Genomic DNA, 24,117 nt, shown 5'->3' with positions numbered 1-24,117 from the left:
TTTTAATTTAATGATGATTTTAAAAGACACATCAATTTTGAATACAACGAAGACATGTCGCATTACTCTAAGGTGAAAAAATATTTGAATTTTTTGTGAGAAAATATCAAAATAGTGAAAAAAAAAAATTGTTTGGTAATAGGTTGACTTTTTTTAGGAGATATAAATAAATAATTAATTAAAAAAAAAAGGAGGAGTTTGTTGCCAAGCATACCCGGTGTTTCCCCTATAGTGTCTAAACTGTTAGAGCAGTATTACAACTTTTATTACAAATGCCTTACAAACTAATGTGGACATTAATAACTAAAATATAGACTGTAACATGATAGTTCATGTAACACTTATCACGTTTACAAATTAGTGTGGTAGTTCACATAAAACTTATTCTCCGTTAGTTTCGACGTAAAATAGTTTCCATCGTAAAATGGTTTCATGAAAGTTATTTTTGTGGAAAATATTTTTCGCCGAAAGCATTTTTCGGTGTTTGGCGCGTATGGAAAATCACAAATGTTTTTTATATTTTTATTCAATCATATTAACCTATAAAAATCAATTTTTATTTAAAACATATAAATATTAATGTAAAATAATATAAAAATCACCGAAGACGAGATTCCGTTACTGACCGACAGGATTCCGGCCACTTTTACCGGATTCTGGCTACTCTAACCAGAATCCAAGATAAAAATCAGAATCCGGACAGTTTCGTCAAAATCTGGGTTGGCCAGATTCCGGTGAAAGTGACCAGATTCCGGCCAAAACTGTCGGAATCCGGCACAGAACGGCCTGACTCTGGCATACTGACCGGAATCTGCCAGAAATGCTGGAATCCGGCCGTTCTGGCCAGATCCCGGCCAGTCGGCAGGGATCCGACCGTTCTGGCAGGGATTTTCTGGCCAGATCCGGCCGGTCGTTCTGGCAGGGATATTCCGGCCGAAATTCGGCCGTTCTGGCCAAATCCGACTAGTCGATAGTTATGGCTGGGATTTTCTGGCCAGATCCGGCCGTTCTGGCCTGATTCCGACCATTTTACGACCAATTTGGTCGCCTGAATCTGGGCTGACCGGATTCCGACGAAAATGGCCGGATTCCGACGAAAATGGCCGGATTCCGATGACATTGACCTGATGTTGTCGGATTTCGGTGATGGTCAACTGCTTGAACGTGAAGGTCGACTGTGTCGTTTAAAAGGGGTTGAATGCGTCTGGCGTCTTCGGAAAATGATTTACGCTTTTGAAAAACGTAAATCATTTTCTGAAATTTACTAAGCATTTTTGGTCAAACAGAAATCATTTTCTGGTTGACTATTTTTTTCACTCCTACCAAACACCGAAAAATGCCGAAATCATTTTACGCTGAAACAAACAGAGCATTAGTGGAAAATATGTACTTAACTCCTCAAAGTATAGCCACTTTTGCGTTTTAGCTTCAAAAGTTTAAAAAAATGACTTACAACCCATGCAAACTACCAAACTCTGACGAGCTAGCCCCTCCATTAAGCTTTTCCGTCTTTTGGGACGGAATGTCAATCATGTGCGACCACTTTCAATCCCCACAAAGTACTAAATTATGACAAGTTAGTTTATACGTTAAGTTTTTCTGTCTAAATGTCAGTTTCGTGCGTCACACGTAACTTTTAACAACCTAAACTTCTAAAAATGTCCCCAAAGATAAAATGTATAAAAAATTAAAATATTTTGTATGAAAGTTACACTAAAAATTGTAGTATATCTCAAACATTTCCAATAATATTAACCCATCTCAAAGCTGAAGTACTAAAGCAGCCGACTGTAAAATCCAAAAATGGTAGTATTTGCCTCTAGTGGTGAACGTCCAACGAGCCTATTAAGACTAGACTGCAGCCAGTTTCCAGTCCAAAACGTCAGATTGTCTAGTCGTTTCGGTTAGAGTAGGGCCCAATATCACACAAGGGAGTTTTTCGTCGAAGAAAGATTTGGGCCACCGGCTACAAGCCCGACTCTACTATATCTATTAGCAACAGGAAGAATGGGAAGCTTTTGCTTCCTTTGATCTTCTTGCAATTTTTTATTTGCTGCCATTGTAGGATATGTGGCGATTTCATTTGTAAAGAACTTTTCTTTTATCTGATTGTATTTTTGTATTTGTAAATGAAAATGGAAATGAATTGAATGATGAAAATAAATGGGAAAACTGGATCCATATTTTTCAATGATCTCTACACGGACGCACGAACTGCCTTAACCTACTAACTACGTATAAAAGTAATGTTAGAAGTCTCTCTTGTGTCCATCCAATGGTAATGCGGCTTTTAAAATTATCATTGGGTTTGTGATTGGTCATTATTTATTTTTGATCAAATGGTGATTTTAAAAGTTACCTCGTTATTAGATCAAAGAATACAAAACTCAAGAAGAACTTGTAGAATTACTCATAACTACAATCCATCCATTACTCACTCGGGGGCGGAGCTACCTTGGGGCTTGGGGGAGCTTGGGCCCCCTAAGCCCAAAGGTTTTCCCTAAAAGGGAAAAAAAAAATTGAAAAATAAATGGATTTATAATTTTAACAAATGTGTGTGAACAGTGTGCAACAAAATATTAAATGCGGAATTAAAGGAGACAAATATTTTGTTGACGAAGTGGAAACTCAATTAAGTGAAAAACCACTATGGGACAGCCAAACCCAGGATATCCACTATTCAGAAGACAAGACTAGATACAAAGTAGTAACACTCACATACCTCTGATCCAGTGGTCGTACCTTGCTCTCTAACGTATAACCCAACACGAACGCCTCCCAACTAGGTCTCCTACCTGAAGGGGTCTTCAATGGAATCATTTACCTTAGGGCCGACCCCTAAGATAGACTTCACAGCTGATCAAATCACACACTTGGCAAAGCTAGAGAGTTAGCATATCTTCAATATCTCCCTAAACACCCTCTCTAAGCTGTAGAGAATTCACCACCGAATTCTGTGTTGAAAGCATGCCTCAAGCCTCTTATTTATAGGCTTAGGAAACCCAAAAACGCGTCCAAAACGGAGGCTGAAACATGCGCGTCCGGATGGGAGCTAGGGCCGTCCGGACGGGCCAAGTTTTTCTTGTCCGGAAAGTAATTCTGGAATTTTCTGCAGGACCGTCCGGACGGGCAAATCTTTCCGTCCAGACTGTTTCCATCCGGACGCTTATAGTGGCCTTCCAGACAATCAATTGACATCATTTTTTGTCAGCTTTCCAACGACGCCGATTTTGTCCCAATCCGATATTTGAGTAAAAAGTTATTATCAAAATACCGGAGGGCGTCCGGAAGGTGTTGCCCTAGCGTCTGGACGGTTGCACTTTGGCTGCACGTAATTACCATAATAAGACTTTGGAGCGTTCGGACCCTGAAGGGTGACGTCCGAACGGTTGAGCTGGTGCACGCAATTTCCATATATGAAGCTTGATCTTCCAGACCATGAAGGTTGACGTCCGGACGGTTGAACTTTGTATGCACGTCTTGCCTTATGGAGAACATCGTTCGAACGGGATCACACATCGTCCGGACGGTAGCAGCCGTCTTCCCATAATTGTGTCTTGAGGCAGAAACCCTAATGCTTGTCAAACCCTGAATGGCGTCCGGACGGTATAACCACGTCGTCCGGACGGATGCGCTGGAACACTGGGATCTTCTCGAACTCTAAAGAGCATCCGGACGATTTGCCATTACGTCCGGACGGATGCAATCTTGAATTGTTCGAAGCTTCTAGACACTGATGAACGTCCGGACGGAAAGTTCTCGTCGTCCGGACGAATGTTACTGACTGATGAGCGTCCGGACGGAATACCACGTCGTCTAGACGGCTAACAGGGAACCGAAATAAATTCTTGAAAACTTCACAGAATCTTCTCGAAGAACATAGATGAAGAGTAGACTCTGGATAAAGCAGCATCTCTGTGAAAGCAGCAACATTACATAAAAGTGATTTTGTCCAACAGAATGCAGCCAACACAAAAACTAACAAAAATTTAAAAAAAAAAAAAAAAAAAAAAAAAAAAAAAAAAAAAAAAAAAAATCCCTATAAAAAAAATAATAATTAAAATTTTACTCATAAATTTTTTATTTTTTTAGTTAATTTGTCCCCCCAATTTTTTTTTTTCAATTCTGCCCCCTAATTCCAAATGCTAGCTCCGCCCTAACTCACTAACCAACTAAAAGAACTCAACTATTATATGAATGCTACCAACTATTAGATTCATTACATTAATAATATATGGCCTACCAAAGGGATCCCATCATATCCATTACACAAGTGGAATGATTTTATGGAAGGGAGAGGGTTAGGTTTAATAGACACCCAAGAGGTTAAAAAAAAAAAACAAAAACAAAAACAAAGATTTTTTAAAAAAATAAATAAATAATTACTAGCGGTGGCTGCTGCCGCCACAACCACTGCCGAGTGGCGGTGGAGACACTACCCCTGCCACAACCACCACTAGATGGCGGTGAAAGTGAATACTCTATTTTCTTTGCTAAGTAATTAGAGGAGAGAAATTGATGTTGTCCATTGAAGGCGACAAAACTTACTGTAAAAAAAAGTGCTGTAATTTTCGAGTGTAGTCTTTATAATTAATATGCTTGTGCAATAAAATAACCTTTTGTGATATAGGTTAACTTTTATTTTCCTCTCATAAATTATCACTCAGCGACAATTTCAGCTATAAAATTGGACAGAAAAATAAGCGAAATGACTATATTACCCTTAACGAGCATAGTTTATATTTTTAGTAGTTTTAGTATACTATCTTATGATTTTGAAAATTGACACATGGAGTATTTGACACTGCCACTGGGGTTAATGATATTTTTTTTTTTGTTTTTTTAAGACTCTTTGTTCACATAAAATGATAATTTAGTTATTGCACATATTTCTCTATATATTCAACTTAACGACTTATTTGGACAAAGTAGCTAGGCAAATTAACACCGAAACTTTCAAATAGGATCCAAGTTGCAGTGAATTAAAATTTGGGGGGGAATAAATGACACAAAGATGATAGTTTATAGGAGAAAAGTGTAATTTGACTTTTGATATATATACAAGTTAAAAGAGTACGTAATTTGAAAATAAATGATATTTGAAAAAAAAAAAAAAAAAAAAATTGGTTAATTCTTCTCTTTAATACAAGTCCACAAAGGGCCGCGGGATCGGATGGATGCATCTAGTATCCTAAGTTATTCTAAAGAATGCTAACGTTGATTTTTTTTTTTTAATATATAAAAATAAAAATAAAATTACCATTGAGAATTTTCATCCAAAGAACTCTATTTTAAATCTTCAAGTTTAATTTGGTCACGATTTAAATCTCTCAGCTTTAGTAGCTTTCTCCAAACTCAAGAGTTCTTATAGAATCTCTAGCGATAATAGTTAAAGTAGCTATTGAAAAAGTATAATTTTCTACTTTAGTTACTATTTTTTCTACACTCTGATCAATTCTCTATTTTACTCTTTATTTTCTTTAAATATTATTTTGTGTGAAAAAGAGTGTGAGAGAAAAAGGGATAGAGAGGGTGTGAAAAAAGAAAATGAAGAGAGAGAAAACAATAAAAAACTGCTTATAATGTGAATAGTAAATAGACTCTTCTACCTATTTATTATTCACATTAGAAGGAAAAACTCTATTTTGTCTATTCTGCTGAAGACGAAAGATTATTTATAATAGTCAAATTTGATTATTATGATTCATTTGCCTATTTTATTGGAGATGCTCTATCTAATATTACTTGATAAGAAGAACCCAAGTCGTTTAGATGCATTTAAGAAGAGTTTAGACAAAAAAAAAAAAAATGAATAGTTCTTATGACGTTATCCCTTTTAGTATTAATTACCTATCACTTTGTTTTCAAATATATATATATATATATATACATTATTGGTTCACATAGATAAAGGTGTGATAGGAATGGGAACAACTAAACATTTCTCTCTCTCTCTATATATATATATATATTGACCCAGATATATATGAGTGTTGAATAGAGCAATCATTCCTTTTCAATCGGTCAATTATGATGTTGATGCCTTAACTAACTATGGGCAAAAGTTCTCAGCCACAGGAATTGGACAAATTGAAAAAAGTATGAACTAAAAGCGATGAGTATTTGATAATAATAAAACGGGAAAAGTACACATAACCCCCTCAAACTACTACTTAATTGTCAATGTACCCCCTAAACTACCAATTGTGTCAATGTCCCCCCTTAAACTACCAAAAAATGTCAATGTCCCCCTTAAGACCAACAAAAAGACAAAAATAACCCTAATTTTTTTTGAATAAGACAAAATGTACTCATAAATTCAAAAAATTAAAACTAAAACAAAAAAACTTTAAAAAAAATAAATAAAATTAAATAAAAAACTAAAAATTAAATAAAAAACGATTTTTTTTTTTTTTTTAAAAAAAAAAATAACAAATTTTTTTATTTAAAAAAAAAAAAAAAGCAAACTAAAAAATAACTGAGATTTTTTTTTTTAAAAAAAAAAGAAAACAAATGAAAAAAAAAAAAGAAAAAAGAAAAACCAGTTTTTATTAAATTAAAAAACGAAAAAGAACAATTTTTTTTTAAAGAAAAAAAATGAAAAAACAAAAAATAACTGAAATTTATTATTATTTTTTTTTTAAAAAAAAAAACCAGTTTTTATTAAATTAAAAAACAAAAAAGAAAAATTTTTTTTGAAAGAAAAAAAAAACGAAAAAACAAAAAATAACTGAAATTTATTTATTTTTTTTTTAAAAATAAATTTTTTTTTTTTAAAAAAAAAAACCTGTTTTTATTAAATTAAAAAAAAACGAAAAAGAACAATTTTTTTTTAAAAGAAAAAAAAACTGAAAAATATTATTAAACAGTTTTTTTTTTTTGGAATAAATTTTTGTTATTTTATATTTTTTTAATAAGTTTTTTTAGTTTTTATTTTATTTTAATAATTTTATGAAGGGCATTTTTGTCATTAGGGGGACATTGACATTTTCTTGTAGTTTAAGGGGGGAGATTGACACAATTGGTAGTTTGGGGGGTACATTGACAATGATGTGGTAGTTTGAGGGGGTTATGTGTACTTTTCCCTAATAAAACTAAATTATTTAATCTCTAATTATCGTAATAAAGTCAAGTGTGATCTAGTGGTAGCTAGGTTTGACAACATTTTGGTCCATAAATGACATTAAATGACGTGACTTGAATAATATAGAGAGTTATACAAATTAAAACTTGAATAATAAATCATGTTGACATGAATAACGATAAGTTTAACATTCATCTTTCACTAATGAATTATATATATATATATATATATATATATATATATATATGCAATTGTCGTTGTTCATAAATTCTTTTCTACGATCAATTTTCTTTTATAATATTAGCAATTCCTTGAAATAATAATATATATTCTTAGTCAAATTTGATTAATGATGCATGAATATATACCTTAATCAACTTGTCTATCTATTTGTAGGTAAAGTAAAAGCTTTTACCTACTTTCTAGATGATCCCTTGTCGACAAAGCAACTTTTAGTCATATTATCCAAAAGAACCGTGTTACACAAAACAAAAGATGATGGGATTGGTTTGATAACGTAAAAATGTAAAAGTATTAACAAATAATTTTTAAACATTGAAAAAAAAAAAATTACTTTCAAGAATTTTTTATATATATAACATAACAAGAATTTTTCAAGCAAAAAGGAAAAAGCATCCTCTAAAAAATTTTATTAAACGAACCATATCATCCAATTTATTTATTGTAATTACAATTCAAGTATAAATGACAACTCTATGCTGATCAGAAGCATTGTAAAACAATAATAAACGAAGTTAAATGCTTTATTTTTCGTTTTAGGCAACAATCAACCTATTGATCATCTCAAAGCAACTTAGTGATCATATTCTCTTTGAGATCAGTAAAAAAAATAAAAGCATTAACAAACATTTAATTTTAAATGTTTTTTCTAATAATATGTCCAAAGCAATTGCCAATTAGTCATATTATATATCTAGAAGAACCATGCTACACAAACAATGTTAAACCTACTGTAGCAGCTGGCATTGAGGAAGTAGCTGTCACACACTTGGCTGCTCATGAAGCAGCACACACAGCAGCAATTGCACACGTAGCCCCCAAGGTGGCAGCATGCATGGCATCAGCCTTGACTACCAATAAGGCAACAACAGCAGAATTGGTTGAGCACCAATCTGCTGTCACCAACTATGGAAACAATCCCTCGCTCTATGTCAGCCTTGATGACAATATTCAGCCAGATCCTACTGAACGTGCAGCCACTAATTATGCAACATATCACGCAAATGTGTGTGCACCCAAAGGCACACATGAAAGGCAAGTGGCATGCAAACAAGTCATGTTGAGCACCAATTTGCTGTCACCAACTATGGAAACAATCCCTCGCTCTCTGTCAGCCTTGATGACAATATTCAGCCAGATCCTACTGAACGTGCAGCCACTAATTATGCAGCATATCACGCAAATGTGCGTGCTCCCAAAGGCACACATGAAAGGCAAGTGGCATGCAAACAAGTCATGCAATCTGCTTAGTATGGAAATATGCAGACACAAGGCAAGCCAATATGGAGACAGCTTGCACACGACCCTGCAGTGCTCTCCAAGCATGCGACATCACAACCAATTCATCCCCACCAACTCATAAGGAAAACTATTGATAGAGATCAATTCTGATTATGTAGATCAATTCTGATTAATTGACAATCAGAATTGAACTTGCCTTTCTGAGTCCTATGTAGATTATTATATATTGATGTAACCTTGTATAGCAAATTAATCAAGCAAACAATTCTGCAATTCTTTGTCTCTTTTATGGTATCAGAGCCTTCTTAGGCACACGCCCAAAACATCCTTTTTCTTTTCCTCTCTTGCAATGGCAGCCTCTACTTCCAATACCCTACCTGCTGCAATGACAAACTCCTCTCCTCCAAACCTTTCTTTTCATGAAAAGCTGGAAGGTCCCAACTATCTAAGTTGGACTACTCAGTTTCTCCCTATCCTTCGCAGCCAAGAATTAATGGGCATTGTTGATGGAACCGAGCCATGCCCTCCCCAATTCCTTGTTGATGACAGTAACAAGCAATCTCCGAACCTAGCATATGCCCTCTGGCAAAGAGAGGATCAAACTATCCTAAGCTGGATCAATATTACTCTCTCCAAGAAGGTCCTCTCTACTATCTATGGCCTAGAGACATCTCAACAGGTATGGACAGCACTAGCAAACCAATTTGCTAACCAATCCAAATCCAGGATTGCCAACCTCAAGAATCGACTGCAGAGCCTACATCAAGGGTCCAAAAACTGCACCGATTATATACACACTGCCAAAGAGTATGCTGACCAATTGGCAGCAGTTGGAAAGCCTATTCCTGATGAAGACCTCATCACCTATCTCACCAATGGCCTGAATTCCTCCTTCAACAGTTTCATCACCACCATTTCTATACTATCTCGGGACAAGCTGCTGACTTTTGAAGACTTCCAAGAAGAACTTCTCAATCACGAAATGCTACTCAACCATCAGCAAGTGAAAGCCGTAGACACCTCCACATTGGCTCTCTTCCACCAGAAGCCAGGCCACAGGTCCTCCTTACCAAGGCCTCGGGGAGGCTCCTCCCAAAGATTCCCACCAAGAAAATTTGGACCTATAGCAAATGCAGCAGCACCTACCACTAGGTACAATGCTGTGCCTCCTCCTGCTAGATAAAACAATTCTTTCAGACATCCTGCTCCTCGACCTGCACCAGATTCCAGGCCTATTCTCTCTACTGCTCCTCAGATTCCCTGCCAGATATGTGGCAAACTCAACCACCTCGCACTGGATAGCTTCCATAGGATGGACTACTCCTTCCAAGGAAGACGAACTCCTCCTCAGCTACAAGCCATGGTAGCTCAATCCAACTTAGCCTATGAAGACCAAGAATGGTATGCAGACAGTGCTGCCAATGCTCACATCACCCATGACTTGGAGAATCTTCATATTCAGCAACCTTTCCAGAACATTGATGCTGTTGGAGTTGGAAATGGCACTGCCCTTGCTATAGCAAACTCTGGTTCTGCTACTCTTCACTCCCCTCACACTAAATTTCACCTTAACAATGTGTTGCACTGTCCCCAAGCTGCTGCTAATCTTGTTTCCATTCAGCGATTTTGTCTTGACAATGCTTGTTATTTCATCTTAAATGCCACTCATTATTACATCATTGATTTGCATACTCAAACAATTCTGCTGGAAAGAGAAGAGTAAGAATGGCATGTACCCTCTCCGGCTTGGGAAAAAGTCTCATGAAGGCAGCAAAGGCTTCACAGCTTCGTTAGGAATAAAAGCCAACTCCTTAGTGTGGCATTTGAGATTAGGACACCCCTCCTCTGAAATTGTAACCCGAGTGATTAAAGAAAATAAGTTGCCTCTTTCTTCTCTTGATTTGAATAAAAGCTCTTCTGATTTGCATACAATTATATGTGCTTCTTGTCAATTGGGAAAGGGAAAGAAACAACCTTTTCTTGCATCTAATCGAGTCTCTGAATTTCCCCTTCAACTTATCCACACTGACCTATGGACCTCTCCCATTCCTTCTATAACTGGCTTCAAATATTATGTAGCTTTTATTGATGATTACTCAAGGTTTACTTGGATTTATCCTCTGCAGCATAAGTCAGAAACATTTGACATCTTCACTAAATTCAAACTTCTAGTAGAAAATCAGTTCTCTACCAAAATCAAACAGTTACAATCCGATGGAGGAGGTGAATATACCTCCCTCCAATTCCAGCAATTCTTAACTCAGCATGGTATCAATTTCAGAAAATTCTGTCCTTATACTTCTCCTCAAAATGGTATAGCCGAGAGGAAACTAAGACACATACTAGAAACTGGACTGACCCTTTTAGCCCATACACATCTTTCAAATCGGTATTGGGTCGATGCATTCTTCACTGCTATGTGATGAGTGCCAAATATGGTGTATTTGGACCCCTTGATTTGCACTAGTTAGACCTTTAGCCTTGTTATTTTCTAATGTTTTGGTTAGTTTTTGTGTTTTCTGTTTCTGTAGGACAATAAGAGAGGAATGGCAAATTTCATAAGGAAATAACTGGAAATTCGGAGACCCTAACAAGTCGATCGATCGAACTTAAAATTCGATCGATCAAAAATTTGCCCGAAGTCGATCGATCGATCGAAATTTCCCAGAAACTGCTTTTGCAGAGCGCGCCAGAACGCCCAATCAGAAGCCAAAAAGCAGTCCTCCCTCTGATTTTCGCTGCAGAACACGCTGGTTTCGTGTTTGTGGTTGTCTCTAGCAGCAGAGGAACCCTAGAGGAGGGTAGAGGAGTCATTTCTTACCCTAGCTCTCTTCTATAAAAGCCATAGCCATGCCCCCTTGTTGGAGAGTAGTAGAGAGAGTAGGAGAGTAGAGAATAGAGCAGAAATTCTGTAGATAGGTTTAATTTCGTGCATCTTGTAGTGTATTTCAGTAGTTTTATTTTCAGATACTTTCTCTTTGTAGAGCTTTTCTTTCATTTCCATGGTTGTTCATCATTTTCTTGTGGTGATCTTAGTCATGGAAGGCTAGTAACCTCAACTAGGGTTGAGGATGAAACCTTTCCATTGATGACACTCACAATCTTGCTGTACCACTTGCACATTTAATGATATATCATGTTAGTTGTTCAAGTTCCATTCATTTAAAGCTTTATCTTTTGCAATGAATGTGGTTAGTGGTGGATAGAGGACATTTTATGTGTTTCAACCGACTAATACATTATTTTATCAGTTTGAATGATGATATCCATTGTGATTGAATGATACATTGGATGTTTTGATTTCAATTGGTACTCTTTGTGATTTGTAAATGTGTTGGATTCATTTAATGGTTCTCGGGTTTATGGTTAAGAGACTTGAATAACACCCTAAGCTTAATGTTCTTTGGGTGTTCAAGTGGAAACCAAGAGTGTGAGTTGTAGGATTTGGTTTGGTGGATTCCTTAGCCTTAGTTTCTTTTAATTTGCATATTTCTTTCCATCTCTTTTATTTAGTCTTTTGTTCTTGAATCAATTCTCAAACCTTTGGAACTAGGTTAAAATGAGGTTGATTAAGCAAGACACCAATCTTTGACCATTTCCCTGTGGATTCGACCCCGCACTTGCACACACTATATTGCAAACGATTCGTGCGCTTGCGAGTACTATTTAAAACACACATCAAGTTTTTGGCGCCGTTGCCGGAGAGATCGGTTCAAAAAATTGGTTTTTGTTTGATTGATTTTGTTTTTCTACTAGTTAGATAGATTTTTGTTTCATTTTTACTGTTGTTTAGCTTCTGTTCTGCATTCTAAGTCTTTTCTTTGTTTTTCCCGGATCTGTTCTGCAGCTTCTGCAACTTACTAAGTGCCCTGAAGAATCGATCGATCGAACATAAATTCGATCGATCGACTTTCGATCGGTCGATTTAGAATCTGCACTATATAAAGACGATCGATCGACAATATATTCGATCGATCGACTTTCAATCAATCGAAATATACTTCGATCGAACGACTTTCTGCATAGCAGCAACTCGGAACTAGGTATCACTGTTCCAGTACTTTCTTTAGTCCATTTTGTTCATTTTTTATTCATATTTGTTTCTGTTTAATAGTATTTTGCAGCTTGTTTAATTTCCTTTTAGTTCATTATAACTTAGTTCAAATTCTGTTTAGTTTGTGTTTTATATTATCCTCAATTTGCTGTATTTTGTTCCAAAAAAAAAAAAAAAAAGAGATTTTCTGTTTTATTTCTGTTTCTGTTCCTGGCCCTGCAAATTTCGAATATTCGATCGATCGAATATTAGTTCGATCGATCGACCTTCGATCGATCGACCATTACATTCGATCGATCGACCTCAACTCAGAAGGTAGCTCCTAGATAAGATCAGTAGCAGAAAATTTTTACTAAAAATTCTTTTTGGTCCCAACTTGTAAGTATTCTTATTTTTACTTCAACTGCTGTCTTAGTGTAAATTGTATGCATTTGTGTTAGTTTTTATATTGTATCTTAGTTGTGTTATTTTTCTTTGATTAAAAAAAAAAAGAAAAAAAAAAAGAGAAAATATTTTGCTAGTAAGGGTTTACTTAGCAATCTAAGGGCAATGACAAGGTAAATTCTGGCAAGGATTGGTCTTGGGATTTAAGTGTGTCCATTGTGACCCCCCTCACCTACCTGGGAATTAGCCTAGATTGTACTTTGGAGAACTTTGTTCCCTATTAGCAAATTGTTTTCTTTATTTTTGTTTGTTTGTTTTTTTTTTTGGTTAAACATTTGTGTATGTTTTGTGTATGCTTGGTAGAAGATCATTGAACTTAGACTTGACATCGTTAGATCCCGAAATTGAAAGAACTCTTAGGAGAAATCTTAGAAATTCTGTTGAGATGGGAGATAACATGCATGCAAATGAAAATGAGAGGAATCGGGGAGAAAACGTGGATCATACTAGAACACTTAGGGATTTGTTTGCACCCGTTGCAACAAATTCTCCTTCATGTATCGTGTTACCCCCAACCAATGCCGATCATTTTGACCTCAAGCCTCATGTCATCCAACTCCTACCTGCATTCAATGGCTTGGACCTCGAAAATCCTTATAGTCATGTGAAGAAATTCAAGGACATCTGTGCCACTTTCAAATTTCAAAATTTTTCTGAAGAGTCTGTGCAACTTAGGCTATTTCCTTTCTCACTCCATGATAGGGCCAAAGCATGGTTGGATTCAAACATGCCTGGTTCCATCACTTCTTGGGAGAACTTGTTAAACAAGTTTTACAACAAATTCTTCCCCATGTCCAAAGTCAATGAGTGTAGGAAGGAGATAAGCTCATTTACTCAAAAGGAAGATGAGAAATTTTCTGAGAGTTGGGAGAGATTTCAAGATATGCTGATTAAGTGCCCCCCACATGGATACGAGAAATGGAGACTGGTGCAATTTTTCTATCAAGGATTAACTCAATCCAATCGTAGCATGATCGAGTCAATGAACGGAGGCGCATTCCTGAGTTTGACGGGAGAGGAGGCGTATAGGACCTTAGATCAGTTATCCGACAATTCCCAACAGTGGGATTTTTCAAGCTGTCGAGATAAAGCTGCTCGCATTCAGAAGAAGGGAGGCATCTATGAGGTTAAGGAGGATATAGAATTAAAAATGAAGATAGATGCCCTTACCAAAAAGGTCGAAGCCCTAGTTGTTAGCAAATCCATGAATGCTGCCAACCCATTCCATATTGACTGCTGTTCCATCTGTGCTAGTCCCTTGCACTTAGCACAGACTTGCCCATCATTGCCAGCTTTTGTCGAGTCACCAATGGAGCAAGTGAACGCTTTCAACGATATCGAAAGCAAACCAGTGGACCTTTCTCCGAATCATACAATCCAGGGTGGCGGAACCACCCTAACCTTTCTTGGAAGCAGAACCAACCTATGGCTCAAGGGGGAGCTCCTCACCAATCCCATACTCAATACCCCCCTGGATTTCATCAGCCGGTTCACCATCAAAGCCGTCCATCCCAGCCAGCACCATCATAGCAATCCCCCACTCAAGCCCCTGCCTCTTCTTCACAATCTTCTTTGGAAGACACTCTTAAGGCCTTCATCCAGATTACCGGCCAATCCATCAATGACGTGAAGAATGCTACCATGGTGAACACTCAAGCTATTGCCAAGATGGAGACCCAGATCGGGCAAATTGCTAGTCACCTGGAGGAGAGAGAGAAGGGAAAACTCCCTAGTCAGCCTGTGCCGAATCCGAAGTTGCAGTTCCATGAGGGAAGTTCATCAAATGCAGTGCATGGGCAGGAGCATGTGCAAGCCGTTGTCACCCTTAGATCAGGGAAACAAGTGGACAACCAAGTGGTTCAACCAGAAGAGAACCCTGCTGCACAAGGAGAACAAGGACGCAGGAGCATAGAGAAGAGAGATGCTGAACCATCTACATTGGCTCCGACCATAGAGACTCCTCCTAGGCTGTTTATACCTAGGGCGCCTTACCCTGATAGACTTCTTGCACCCAAGAAAGGAGGAACATTCGAGGACATTCGAGAGGTATTCAAACAAGTGCAGATCAACATTCCATTCTTGGATGCCATCCAGCAAGTGCCGTCTTACGCCAAGTTCTTAAAGGACTTAATCACCGTCAAGCGGAGAAACAATGTCCCGAGGAAAGTTTGTTTGACCGAGCAAGTCAGCTCAATCCTCCAATACAGGCTGCCCATCAAGTACAAGGACCCTGGATGTCCTACCATCTCTTGCACAATAGGAGTCAGCCACATTGAGAAGGCCCTACTTGACCTTGGAGCCAGCGTCAATCTCCTACCCTATTCAGTTTACCTGCAATTAGGATTAGGAGAATTGAAGCCCACCTCCATGACATTGCAATTGGCTGATCGGTCAGTTAATATACCACGGGGAATAGTGGAGGATGTTTTGATTAAGGTGGATAAGTTTTATTTCCCCGTAGACTTCATAGTGCTTGACACCGAGCCGGTACAGAACGTTGGAGTTCAGATACCGGTAATCCTAGGGCGACCATTCTTAGCTACAGCTAACGCCCTGATCAACTGTAGGACGGGGGTCATGAAGATCTCATTCGGCAACATGACGGTAGAGTTGAACATTTTCACCATCAGCAAACAGTCGAGGAAGTGTGATGAGATCAACAATGTCTGCTTGATAGAGGAAATCCTGGAGGAAAGCATTGAAGAATCAAGCATGCAAGACCCCCTGGAAGCATGCCTTGCTCAATTTGGAGAGGATCTGGACTTGGATGTCCTGCTTGAGCAAGCAAATGCTGTTTTGGAGTTTGCTCCTCTGGAGAGCAAGAAGGAAGAGGAGGCAGCAGTACCTGATCCTCCAAAGAAGGAACTTAAGCCCCTACCGGACAATCTCAAGTATAAGTTCCTCGGTCCAGCAGAGACTTTGCCTGTAATCATAGCTTCAGATCTTCACACCGCTCAGGAGGAGAGGTTGTTAGATGTCTTGAGGGAGCACAAGGAAGCTATAGGCTGGACCATTGAAGACATTAAGGGAATCAGCCCCTCGGTGGTGATGCATAGGATACACTTAGAGGAAGACACCAAACCATCGAGGGAGCCACAGAGAAGGCTCAACCCAACCATGCAAGAAGTCGTCAGAGGAGAAGTCATCAAGTTGTTGGATGCTGGCATCATCTACCCCATCTCTGACAGCAAATGGGTGAGCCCCATTCATGTCGTGCCCAAGCGAGCTGGAGTTACAGTCGTGCAGAACAAAGAAGGCGAGTTGGTTCCAAATCGAGTACAGTCTGGATGGAGAGTCTGCATTGACTACCGCAAGTTGAACACCGCCACCAGGAAAGATCACTTTCCTCTTCCGTTCATTGATCAAATGGTGGAGCGGTTGGCCGGGCACGAGTATTATTGCTTTTTGGATGGTTATTCTGGATATAACTAGGTCCCTGTGGACCCTGAAGACCAAGAGAAGACGACCTTCACTTGTCCGTTCGGGACGTTCGCCTACCGACGCATGCCCTTTGGCTTATGCAATGCACCCGCTACTTTTCAGCGGTGCATGATCAGCATCTTTTCTGATATGGTAGAGCGTTTCCTGGAGGTGTTTATGGACGACTTTTCGGTTTTCGGGTCATCTTTTGAGGAGTGTTTGCACCACCTCAAGTTGGTTTTGGAGAGGTGTAAAGAGAAGAACCTAGTACTCAATTGGGAGAAGTGCCATTTTATGGTACAACAAGGAATCGTGCTCGGGCACGTCATCTCTCGTCGGGGGATAGAGGTAGACAAGGCGAAGGTAGATCTGATATCCAACCTTCCGCCCCCACGGACAGTGAAAGAGGTTCGCTCTTTTCTGGGCCATGCAGGATTTTATCGGCGATTCATCAAGGACTTCAGCAAGATCGCCCGGCCCTTGTGCAAACTGTTGGTGAAGGAGGCCCCTTTCATTTTTTATGAAGACTGCAAGAAGGCATTTGGGGCCTTGATGGATCGGTTGAAAGGTTTAAAGCCAGACTTGTTGCCAAAGGCTTTGAACAACAAGCTGGGATTGATTACACAGAGGCTTTTAGTCTTGTTATCAAACCAGCTACCATTAGACTCCTCCTTGCCCTGGCAGTCACATTTGATTGGCCCATTCGGCAACTAGATATATCTAATGCCTTCCTTCATGGCTCCTTGAATGAAGAAATGTATATGGAACAGCCTCAGGGCTTTGTAGCTAAGGGGAATTCTGCTCTGGTATGTCGACTTCACAAGGCTCTATATGGCCTCAAACAAGCCCCTAGAGCTTGGTACACTCGGTTGTCTCAATTCCTGTTGGACCTTGGTTTTTCTGCCTCTCTTGTGGACACCTCATTGTTCACTCACATCTCTGGTTCTATCAAGCTTTTTCTCCTTATATATGTTGATGATATCATTGTAACAGGTACTCACCCTCACATCATTCGGTCTCTCATCACCCGCATGCAGAGGGAGTTTCCTGTCAAGGACTTGGGACCCTTGAGTTATTTTCTGGGCATTCAAGTCGCCAAGACTTCTGCTGGTCTTCACCTATGCCAGTCTAAATATGTTGTTGAAATCCTTGCTAAGACGCGTATGACTGATGCCAATCCTACCAAATCTCCCTGTGCTTCCGGCTCCAAACTCTCTAAGTTTGATGGTGAGCCGTTGCAGGATTTCTCTGAATACCGTAGCATCGTGGGAGCACTACAATATTGCACCTTAACTCGACTTGATATTGCTTACTTAGTGAATCAGCTTTGTCAACACCTGCATCACCCTACTTCTGTCCACTGGTATGCTGCCAAGCGTGTCTTGCGTTTCCTCAAAGATACAGCTGATCATGGCCTCCGTTTTTCAAAAACCAACATGCACCTACATGCTTTCTGTGACTCTGACTGGGCTGGATGTCTCGATGATAGGCGCTCCACCTCCGGTTTTGCCATGTTTCTTTGTAATTATCTCATCTCTTGGAGTGCCAAGAAACAACCTGTGGTGTCTCGGTTTAGCGCTGAGGCCGAGTACCGGTCCCTTGCCATTGCCACGGCTGAACTATACTGGCTGCGTATGCTTTTCTGTGAACTCCATATCCCTCTCCGCACTGCTCCTGTTATTTGGTGTGACAATGTAAGTGCCCTTGCTCTTGCTTCCAATCCGGTGTATCATGCCCGCACTAAGCACAATGAGGTGGATTATCATTTTGTTAGTGAAAATGTCCTCAACCGTGATGTTTCTCTGGCTTTCATCTCTACTGACGACCAAATTGCTGATATTTTCACTAAGGGTCTCTCTATTGCTCGATTTCATGTCCTTAAATCCAAGCTGAAGGTGGATTCTTCCCCCTTCACCTTGCGGGGGAATGTTAAACCTACTGTAGCAGCTGCCGCTGAGGAAGCAGCTGTCACACACTTGGCTGCTCATGAAGCAGCACACACACAGCAGCAATTGCACACATAGCCCCCAAGGTGGCAGCATGCATGGCATCAGCCTTGACTACCAATAAGGCAACAACAACAGAATTGGTTGAGCACCAATCTGCTGTCACCAACTATGGAAACAATCCCTCCCTCTCTGTCAGTCTTGATGACAATATTCAGCCAGATCCTACTGAACGTGCAGCCACTAATTATGCAACATATCACGCAAATGTGCGTGCTCCCAAAGGCACACATGAAAGGCAAGTGGCATGCAAACAAGTCATGCAATCTGCTTAGTATGAAAATATGCAGACACAAGGCAAGCCAATATGGAGACAGCTTGCACACGGCCCTGCAATGCTCTCCAAGCATGCGACATCACAGCCAATTGATCCCCACCAACTCATAAGGAAAACTATTGACAGAAATCAATTCTGATTATGTATATCAATTCTGATTAATTGACAATCAGAATTGAACTTGCCTTTTTGAGTCCTATGTAGATTATTATATATTGATGCAACCTTGTATAGCAAATTAATCAAGCAAACAATTCTGCAATTCTTTGTCTCTTTTAAACAAAAGATGGTTGGGTTAGGGTGTGTTTGGAATTGTGATTTCGTAAACAAAAAGTGAGATTTTAAACAAAATCCCAGAAACTGAACTGTTTGAGAATTACGTTTTTAAAAAATTGCGATTTGAAAACGCAGAAAATTACTTTTTCAAATCGCAAACAATGTGGTGCTTTTTTGAAAACGCAAAATTTTAAAGGCTAACCTATAACCTAGAATTTTAAAGGCTAACCTAGAATTTTAAAGGTCAAACTACAGTTACCAAATGCTTACTGCGTTTCTAAAAATCATTTATTCAAATCGCACGTTTTTAAGTCTTAAACCCAAATAGACCATGATGCATTTTGGGTTTGCTTTTTTACTTTTTAACCCAAAATATATATATATATATAATTAACAAACAATTTTAAACATAAAACACTTAAAATTACTTTCACATTTATATCACATTACAACATTTTTTCAACCAAAAAGCAAAAAACACACTTTAAAGAATTTTATTAAACGAACCCAATTTTATTCATTCTAATTACAATTCAATAAAAATGACAACTCTATAAATTGAGAAAGCACTGTGACACAATAATACAAGAATTTAAATGCATGCCTTATTTTCATTTTCTTGCAACAATCAACTTCCTAGTCTTACAACCACACTGGTAACTACAAAATTACAATTGGAAATAATTGAAACAAATAATTAAACTAAAGACAAACATTCGAGCCGGCTGGGCCAATTAAAGGCCGGCCGTGTAGGGCACGTTCGTAGCCGGCAACCAAGAACTGCCAGCGATGAAGTTTGCGACGGTGAATTGGGACGCCACGGATGAGCTAGTGATGACATTGTAGCCACCCCACTTGACCCTGTTGGCAGTGGATGAGCCAGGCCCCGTGTTGGCATACTCCCCATAATACAACGTTTTAAGGGCGAAATTTCCACTCCACTCCATCCATCCCGCCGGAGCAATCAAGCTATCGAGGTACGTTTTCATGAAAACAGTGCGTGAGTATTCCTTCCATGGCCTTCCCAGGTACGTATTAACCGAGCTTTGGGACGGCTTCAGATCGAAAGCAGCTGTGACTTTGCTATTATGAATCGAAATCCCCGTATTTTGGTTAGGGTCCGTCCTACCTATTACAATATAAATTAAATTATTAAATTCATTTATTTCTATATATCTCGTTGAGATTTTGAGAGAAGCTTTTGTCTATAAAATAAAAAAATAAAAAAATAAAAAAATAAAAAATAAAAAAAACTCATTTTCAAGCTTCTTTCAAAAGTACGTTTTGAGCTTAATTTTCTGGAGTAAAAAAGTTAAAAATGTATTTTTTTTTTTAATTTTTTATCAAACTGACCCATTTTTGCTTGTCAAAAATTTATATATATATATATATACTAAAAACACTTTTTAAATTTTTTAACACAATTCCAAACAAATTAGACCCAGTTTGGGATCACTTTGGAAAACAAAGTGTTTGTCTATAGAAAAAGTCTTAAAGAACTTTTTAGAAAAGAAGCCTAATTTTCGTTTCAAGCTTCTCTCAAAATGTCGTTTTGGCCTTTTCAGAGCAAAAACAAATATTAACAAAAAAAATGATTTTTGAAGTTTTTTACTAAAACGACCTATTTTTTCTTGGCAGACTTTTTTATGTACTAAAAGCACTTTTTAACCTCTTAATGCAACCCAAACACGCTCTTAAAATGGCATTAGAGCAGAGATCCTGATCAGCTTGAATTCGATTTCCATCATTCTTAAGCTTTTAGAATAAGTGAAGAATTAACAGTACCTTGAGCAGTGATAGTGTTGGTCTTGTTAGGAGGGTAACGTGGATAAATGTTGCAATTTTGAATAACAACAACGGCGTTGCCAAAAATGAAGTCCACCGTGCCATATATGTCGCACTCCGTATAGAATTGCCTTTGGGAATGGACGTAGAGGGTGTCTTGGTATCCTTCAAAGCTGCACTTGTAAAATACTGAGAAATCGGAGCCAGAACGTAGGGCTACGGCCTGTTGATTTGCCGCTCCGGCGGTGTTTTGGACTGTGATGTCACGGGCAATGAATCCATCTCCTACAACAGCTGAAAATTCCAAACAAATATTTGTGCCTTTTTTTTTTTTTTCTAAATACTGTTGACAGATTCAAAGAAGTACTTAATTTATGTGAGTTCAAATCTGGAAAAAGTTAAAAAAAAAAAAAAAAAAAAAAAAAAAAAAAAAAAAAATAAGAAAAGAAAAAGGTTCAAATTTATGAAAAATATGAAAAGTTAAATGGATAAATGTTCAAATAATTTGAATACTTTAATTTCTTTGAAAACAATACAATAAAAGAAATCATACCATTGATGTAGAATCTTATATATAGAATAAAAAAAGTAACAACTATAATTATAGCTATAAGCCATATTTATTGGGTAATATTGCTGATTAAAAAAATTTAGGACCACGATTTTATTTAAATAATAATAATTGGTTAATGTTAAAATAATAATTAAATAATTAAATTCATTTTGATAAGAGTCGTGAATCCAAACATATGAAATATTTAATTGAAATGGAATGTAAATGACAGAGACATAGTTCAGATTAGACCTTTGCTTTAAAAATATTTTAAATTATCATTTATTTCAGAAGCTTAAATGGATTGATTAGAAGGAATGAATTTAAAAATTTAATTATAATTATTATTCTAACTAGCTGTATTCTCAATTATGCAAATTAAGCAATCTCTGTTGGCCACCTTTTAATTAAAACTTTAATCGAATAAATTGAACTATACGAAACTTCCTCCAAGTGGGCCATACCCTAATAAGAGACTTGTACCAATTGATAATCAATGTGGGATTTTGTCTTCAAAGAAAATTAAGGGAGTCTATTGGCTACCGGCCGGAAGGACCATCCAGCCAACAATTGTAGATGGAGTCAGTTTGGTCCCGTAAGTTACCGACAGGTTCAAACTGGCCGGTCAATCTTGTTGTTTCTATCTGCTCCAATTGTTTGAATAACTTGATGTGTAATGGATTGGGATTCTTTGTTATTTGGAATTTGGAATTTCATATAAAAAAAAAAAAAAAAAAAAAAAAAAAAAAAAAATTGGAAAGCCTTTGTGAGGGGGTCGCAGAATTAACCTGCTCTGAACAAATAAGCCCTACACCTTAAACCGCCTGGAGCAAGTAAAAATTAACCCACAACCTCCTTTTTTAAGCAGCCAAAATTTAAAAGAAATTTAAACAGTCTAATAACATAAATACTCATCCATATATGCATGTGTAATATTATAGTCATGATATTGTGATGTCTTTTAATTTAGTCATGATCTGGGCCATACATGAAAAGCAGATAATTAGGTGTTTTTTCAAATTCATAAAGGTTCACTTTTTTTAAAATTAATAAAAAAATAAAAGAGGGGGAGATCAACTATAGCTATTTAAGTTGCTAGCTAGGAGACGACGGGAGAGACTTATTTAGCTGGTAAGAACTATAAGAGTTCTCAAGTCCGACTGAATCATAACTTGACACAGCCTTATCAAAGCATAAGTAAAACTTAAAGCAACTAATACTAATAAAATTAAAGATTTTTCCTTTCGTTGAGGCCTCTTAACAACTCCACCACTTATGGTCTTTTCTACGTAGATATGCTAAACCATTTTCTTTTGTTTGCAACAATTAGCTTTAAACTAGTTTTTCTTAACCCAAGGCAGGTAATATATATATATGCGTACTAAAATATATCTAATAAAAGGTAATAGAATTTTCTTACCAAGAGTGGCTGAATTGAAGGATGTAGCACCTCCTCCGACACTTTTGCTCCCAGTGATAATAGTCTTTCCTATACCATCTCCCACCAACATAATATTCTTCAAGTTTATCTCAACCGTTTCTATGTACGTCCCTGCCTTCACGTATATCACATACCTTCCACTTCCTGACCGCTTCGAAGCGGCGGTTACCGCCTCCTTTATTGTCTTATAGCTCCCCGACCCGTCATCGGCCACCACGATATTCGCCTGAGACGCCCGCAAAGAAGACTGCAGGAGTTTCCGGTCGCCGCCTTTCACCCAAGTTGGGAAACCTTCTTTATAATTTGGTTCACCATAAGGAACGTGAACATTGTTGATAGCCAAAGTGTTGCTAATTAGCTTAGAAACATTATTTGACATCAACGGCAAGACATAGTCGGAGACACCGAGCTCGATAAACCCGGTCCGGCAAGTCTCGAGGTTGGTCAGAGCCGTGCTGAGCCATGTCTGAGCATCGGTTTGCGTGCACGTGACGCTAGGGTTTACAGTTTTGTTGAGGTGTGAGATGGTTTGCTGATAGAGCTCAAGGCAATCCGCCCATGCAGCCTTTTCACGAGCATTCCGGCACTTGAGGCCAAGGGAAAACACGTGGTCTAGGGCTTCTGAGCCACGTTCTAGGGCAAGTTGCTTTGATAGCTTGAGAAAATCAGACTTTTGCTTGATGGGAGTTTTGCTAGGGTTATGGCTCAAGAAGTACTCGCATGGCTGAGGGTGCGGGGTTTGGCTGCACCATTTTTTCACATCTTCGGCAGGGTAAGCAAAAATGGTTGGAGAGAGGAAAAGAGACACAAAGAGAATTATCATCAAAGGTGACATGTTGGAAGGAAAAATGATCAATAATTTGATTGATGAGCTTAGCTAGAGATAGATTGAGAGGGGGTTTTGGGATTTGTATGGCCTTCATGCTTCCAAATGGCCGCTTTCTATAGAAGAGGGAGCAACCTGGAAGTCGTTAAAATTAATTAAAGGTACTTTAGTGGGATGCACAACTTTATCCCTGCTTTTTGTTCTTAATTTATATTCTATAGTAACTAATAATCTTAAAATATTCACATATATATTAGCGCACGTAGTAAGTTTAGGACATTACGTGCCAAAAATAAAAAGCAATTTTAGGGTATTATTTCACCTCCTTACATTATTAATTTCTTTAAAAAAAACATTTGAATTTTTTTACTACAATTTACTTACAAACTCATGTGGCAGTATTAAAAATTAAGCAACAAATTTTTAGAGGTAAATTTTAATCGTCCCATCAATTTAAAAGAAATTTGTA

The 24,117-nt window shown here is 38.0% G+C and overlaps 1 protein-coding gene across 1 annotated transcript; it reads right to left on the bottom strand.

Moving 5' to 3' along the window:
* Positions 1 to 19,553: 19,553 nt before the first annotated feature.
* LOC133880495 (pectinesterase 2-like) lies at positions 19,554 to 23,739 on the bottom strand. The gene is made up of 3 exons (XM_062319447.1): positions 22,802 to 23,739; positions 20,829 to 21,122; positions 19,554 to 20,172 (listed from the first exon to the last, which is right to left on the bottom strand). Exons 1-3 carry the CDS (start codon positions 23,655 to 23,657, stop codon positions 19,778 to 19,780), a joined length of 1,545 nt encoding a protein of 514 aa, XP_062175431.1. The 5' UTR covers positions 23,658 to 23,739; the 3' UTR covers positions 19,554 to 19,777.
* Between the last annotated feature and the right edge of the window lie 378 nt (positions 23,740 to 24,117).

This window comes from Alnus glutinosa, chromosome 10, assembly GCF_958979055.1.
Source record: "Alnus glutinosa chromosome 10, dhAlnGlut1.1, whole genome shotgun sequence".
NCBI lineage: Eukaryota > Viridiplantae > Streptophyta > Magnoliopsida > Fagales > Betulaceae > Alnus > Alnus glutinosa.
Note: the sequence above shows the minus strand (reverse complement) of the source record. Positions and strands in the feature narration are given on the sequence as shown.

What these genes read in the sequence shown, in the direction of transcription:
- LOC133880495 (XM_062319447.1), bottom strand. Translation starts at nt 23,657, where the DNA reads ATGTCACCTTTGATGATAATTCTCTTTGTGTCTCTTTTCCTCTCTCCA. An exon ending in CTTCAATTCAGCCACTCTTG is followed by an intron (nt 21,123 to 22,801) that starts GTAAGAAAATTC and finishes TGGAATTTTCAG; the next exon opens with CTGTTGTAGGAGATGGATTC. An exon ending in CAACACTATCACTGCTCAAG is followed by an intron (nt 20,173 to 20,828) that starts GTACTGTTAATT and finishes ATATTGTAATAG; the next exon opens with GTAGGACGGACCCTAACCAA.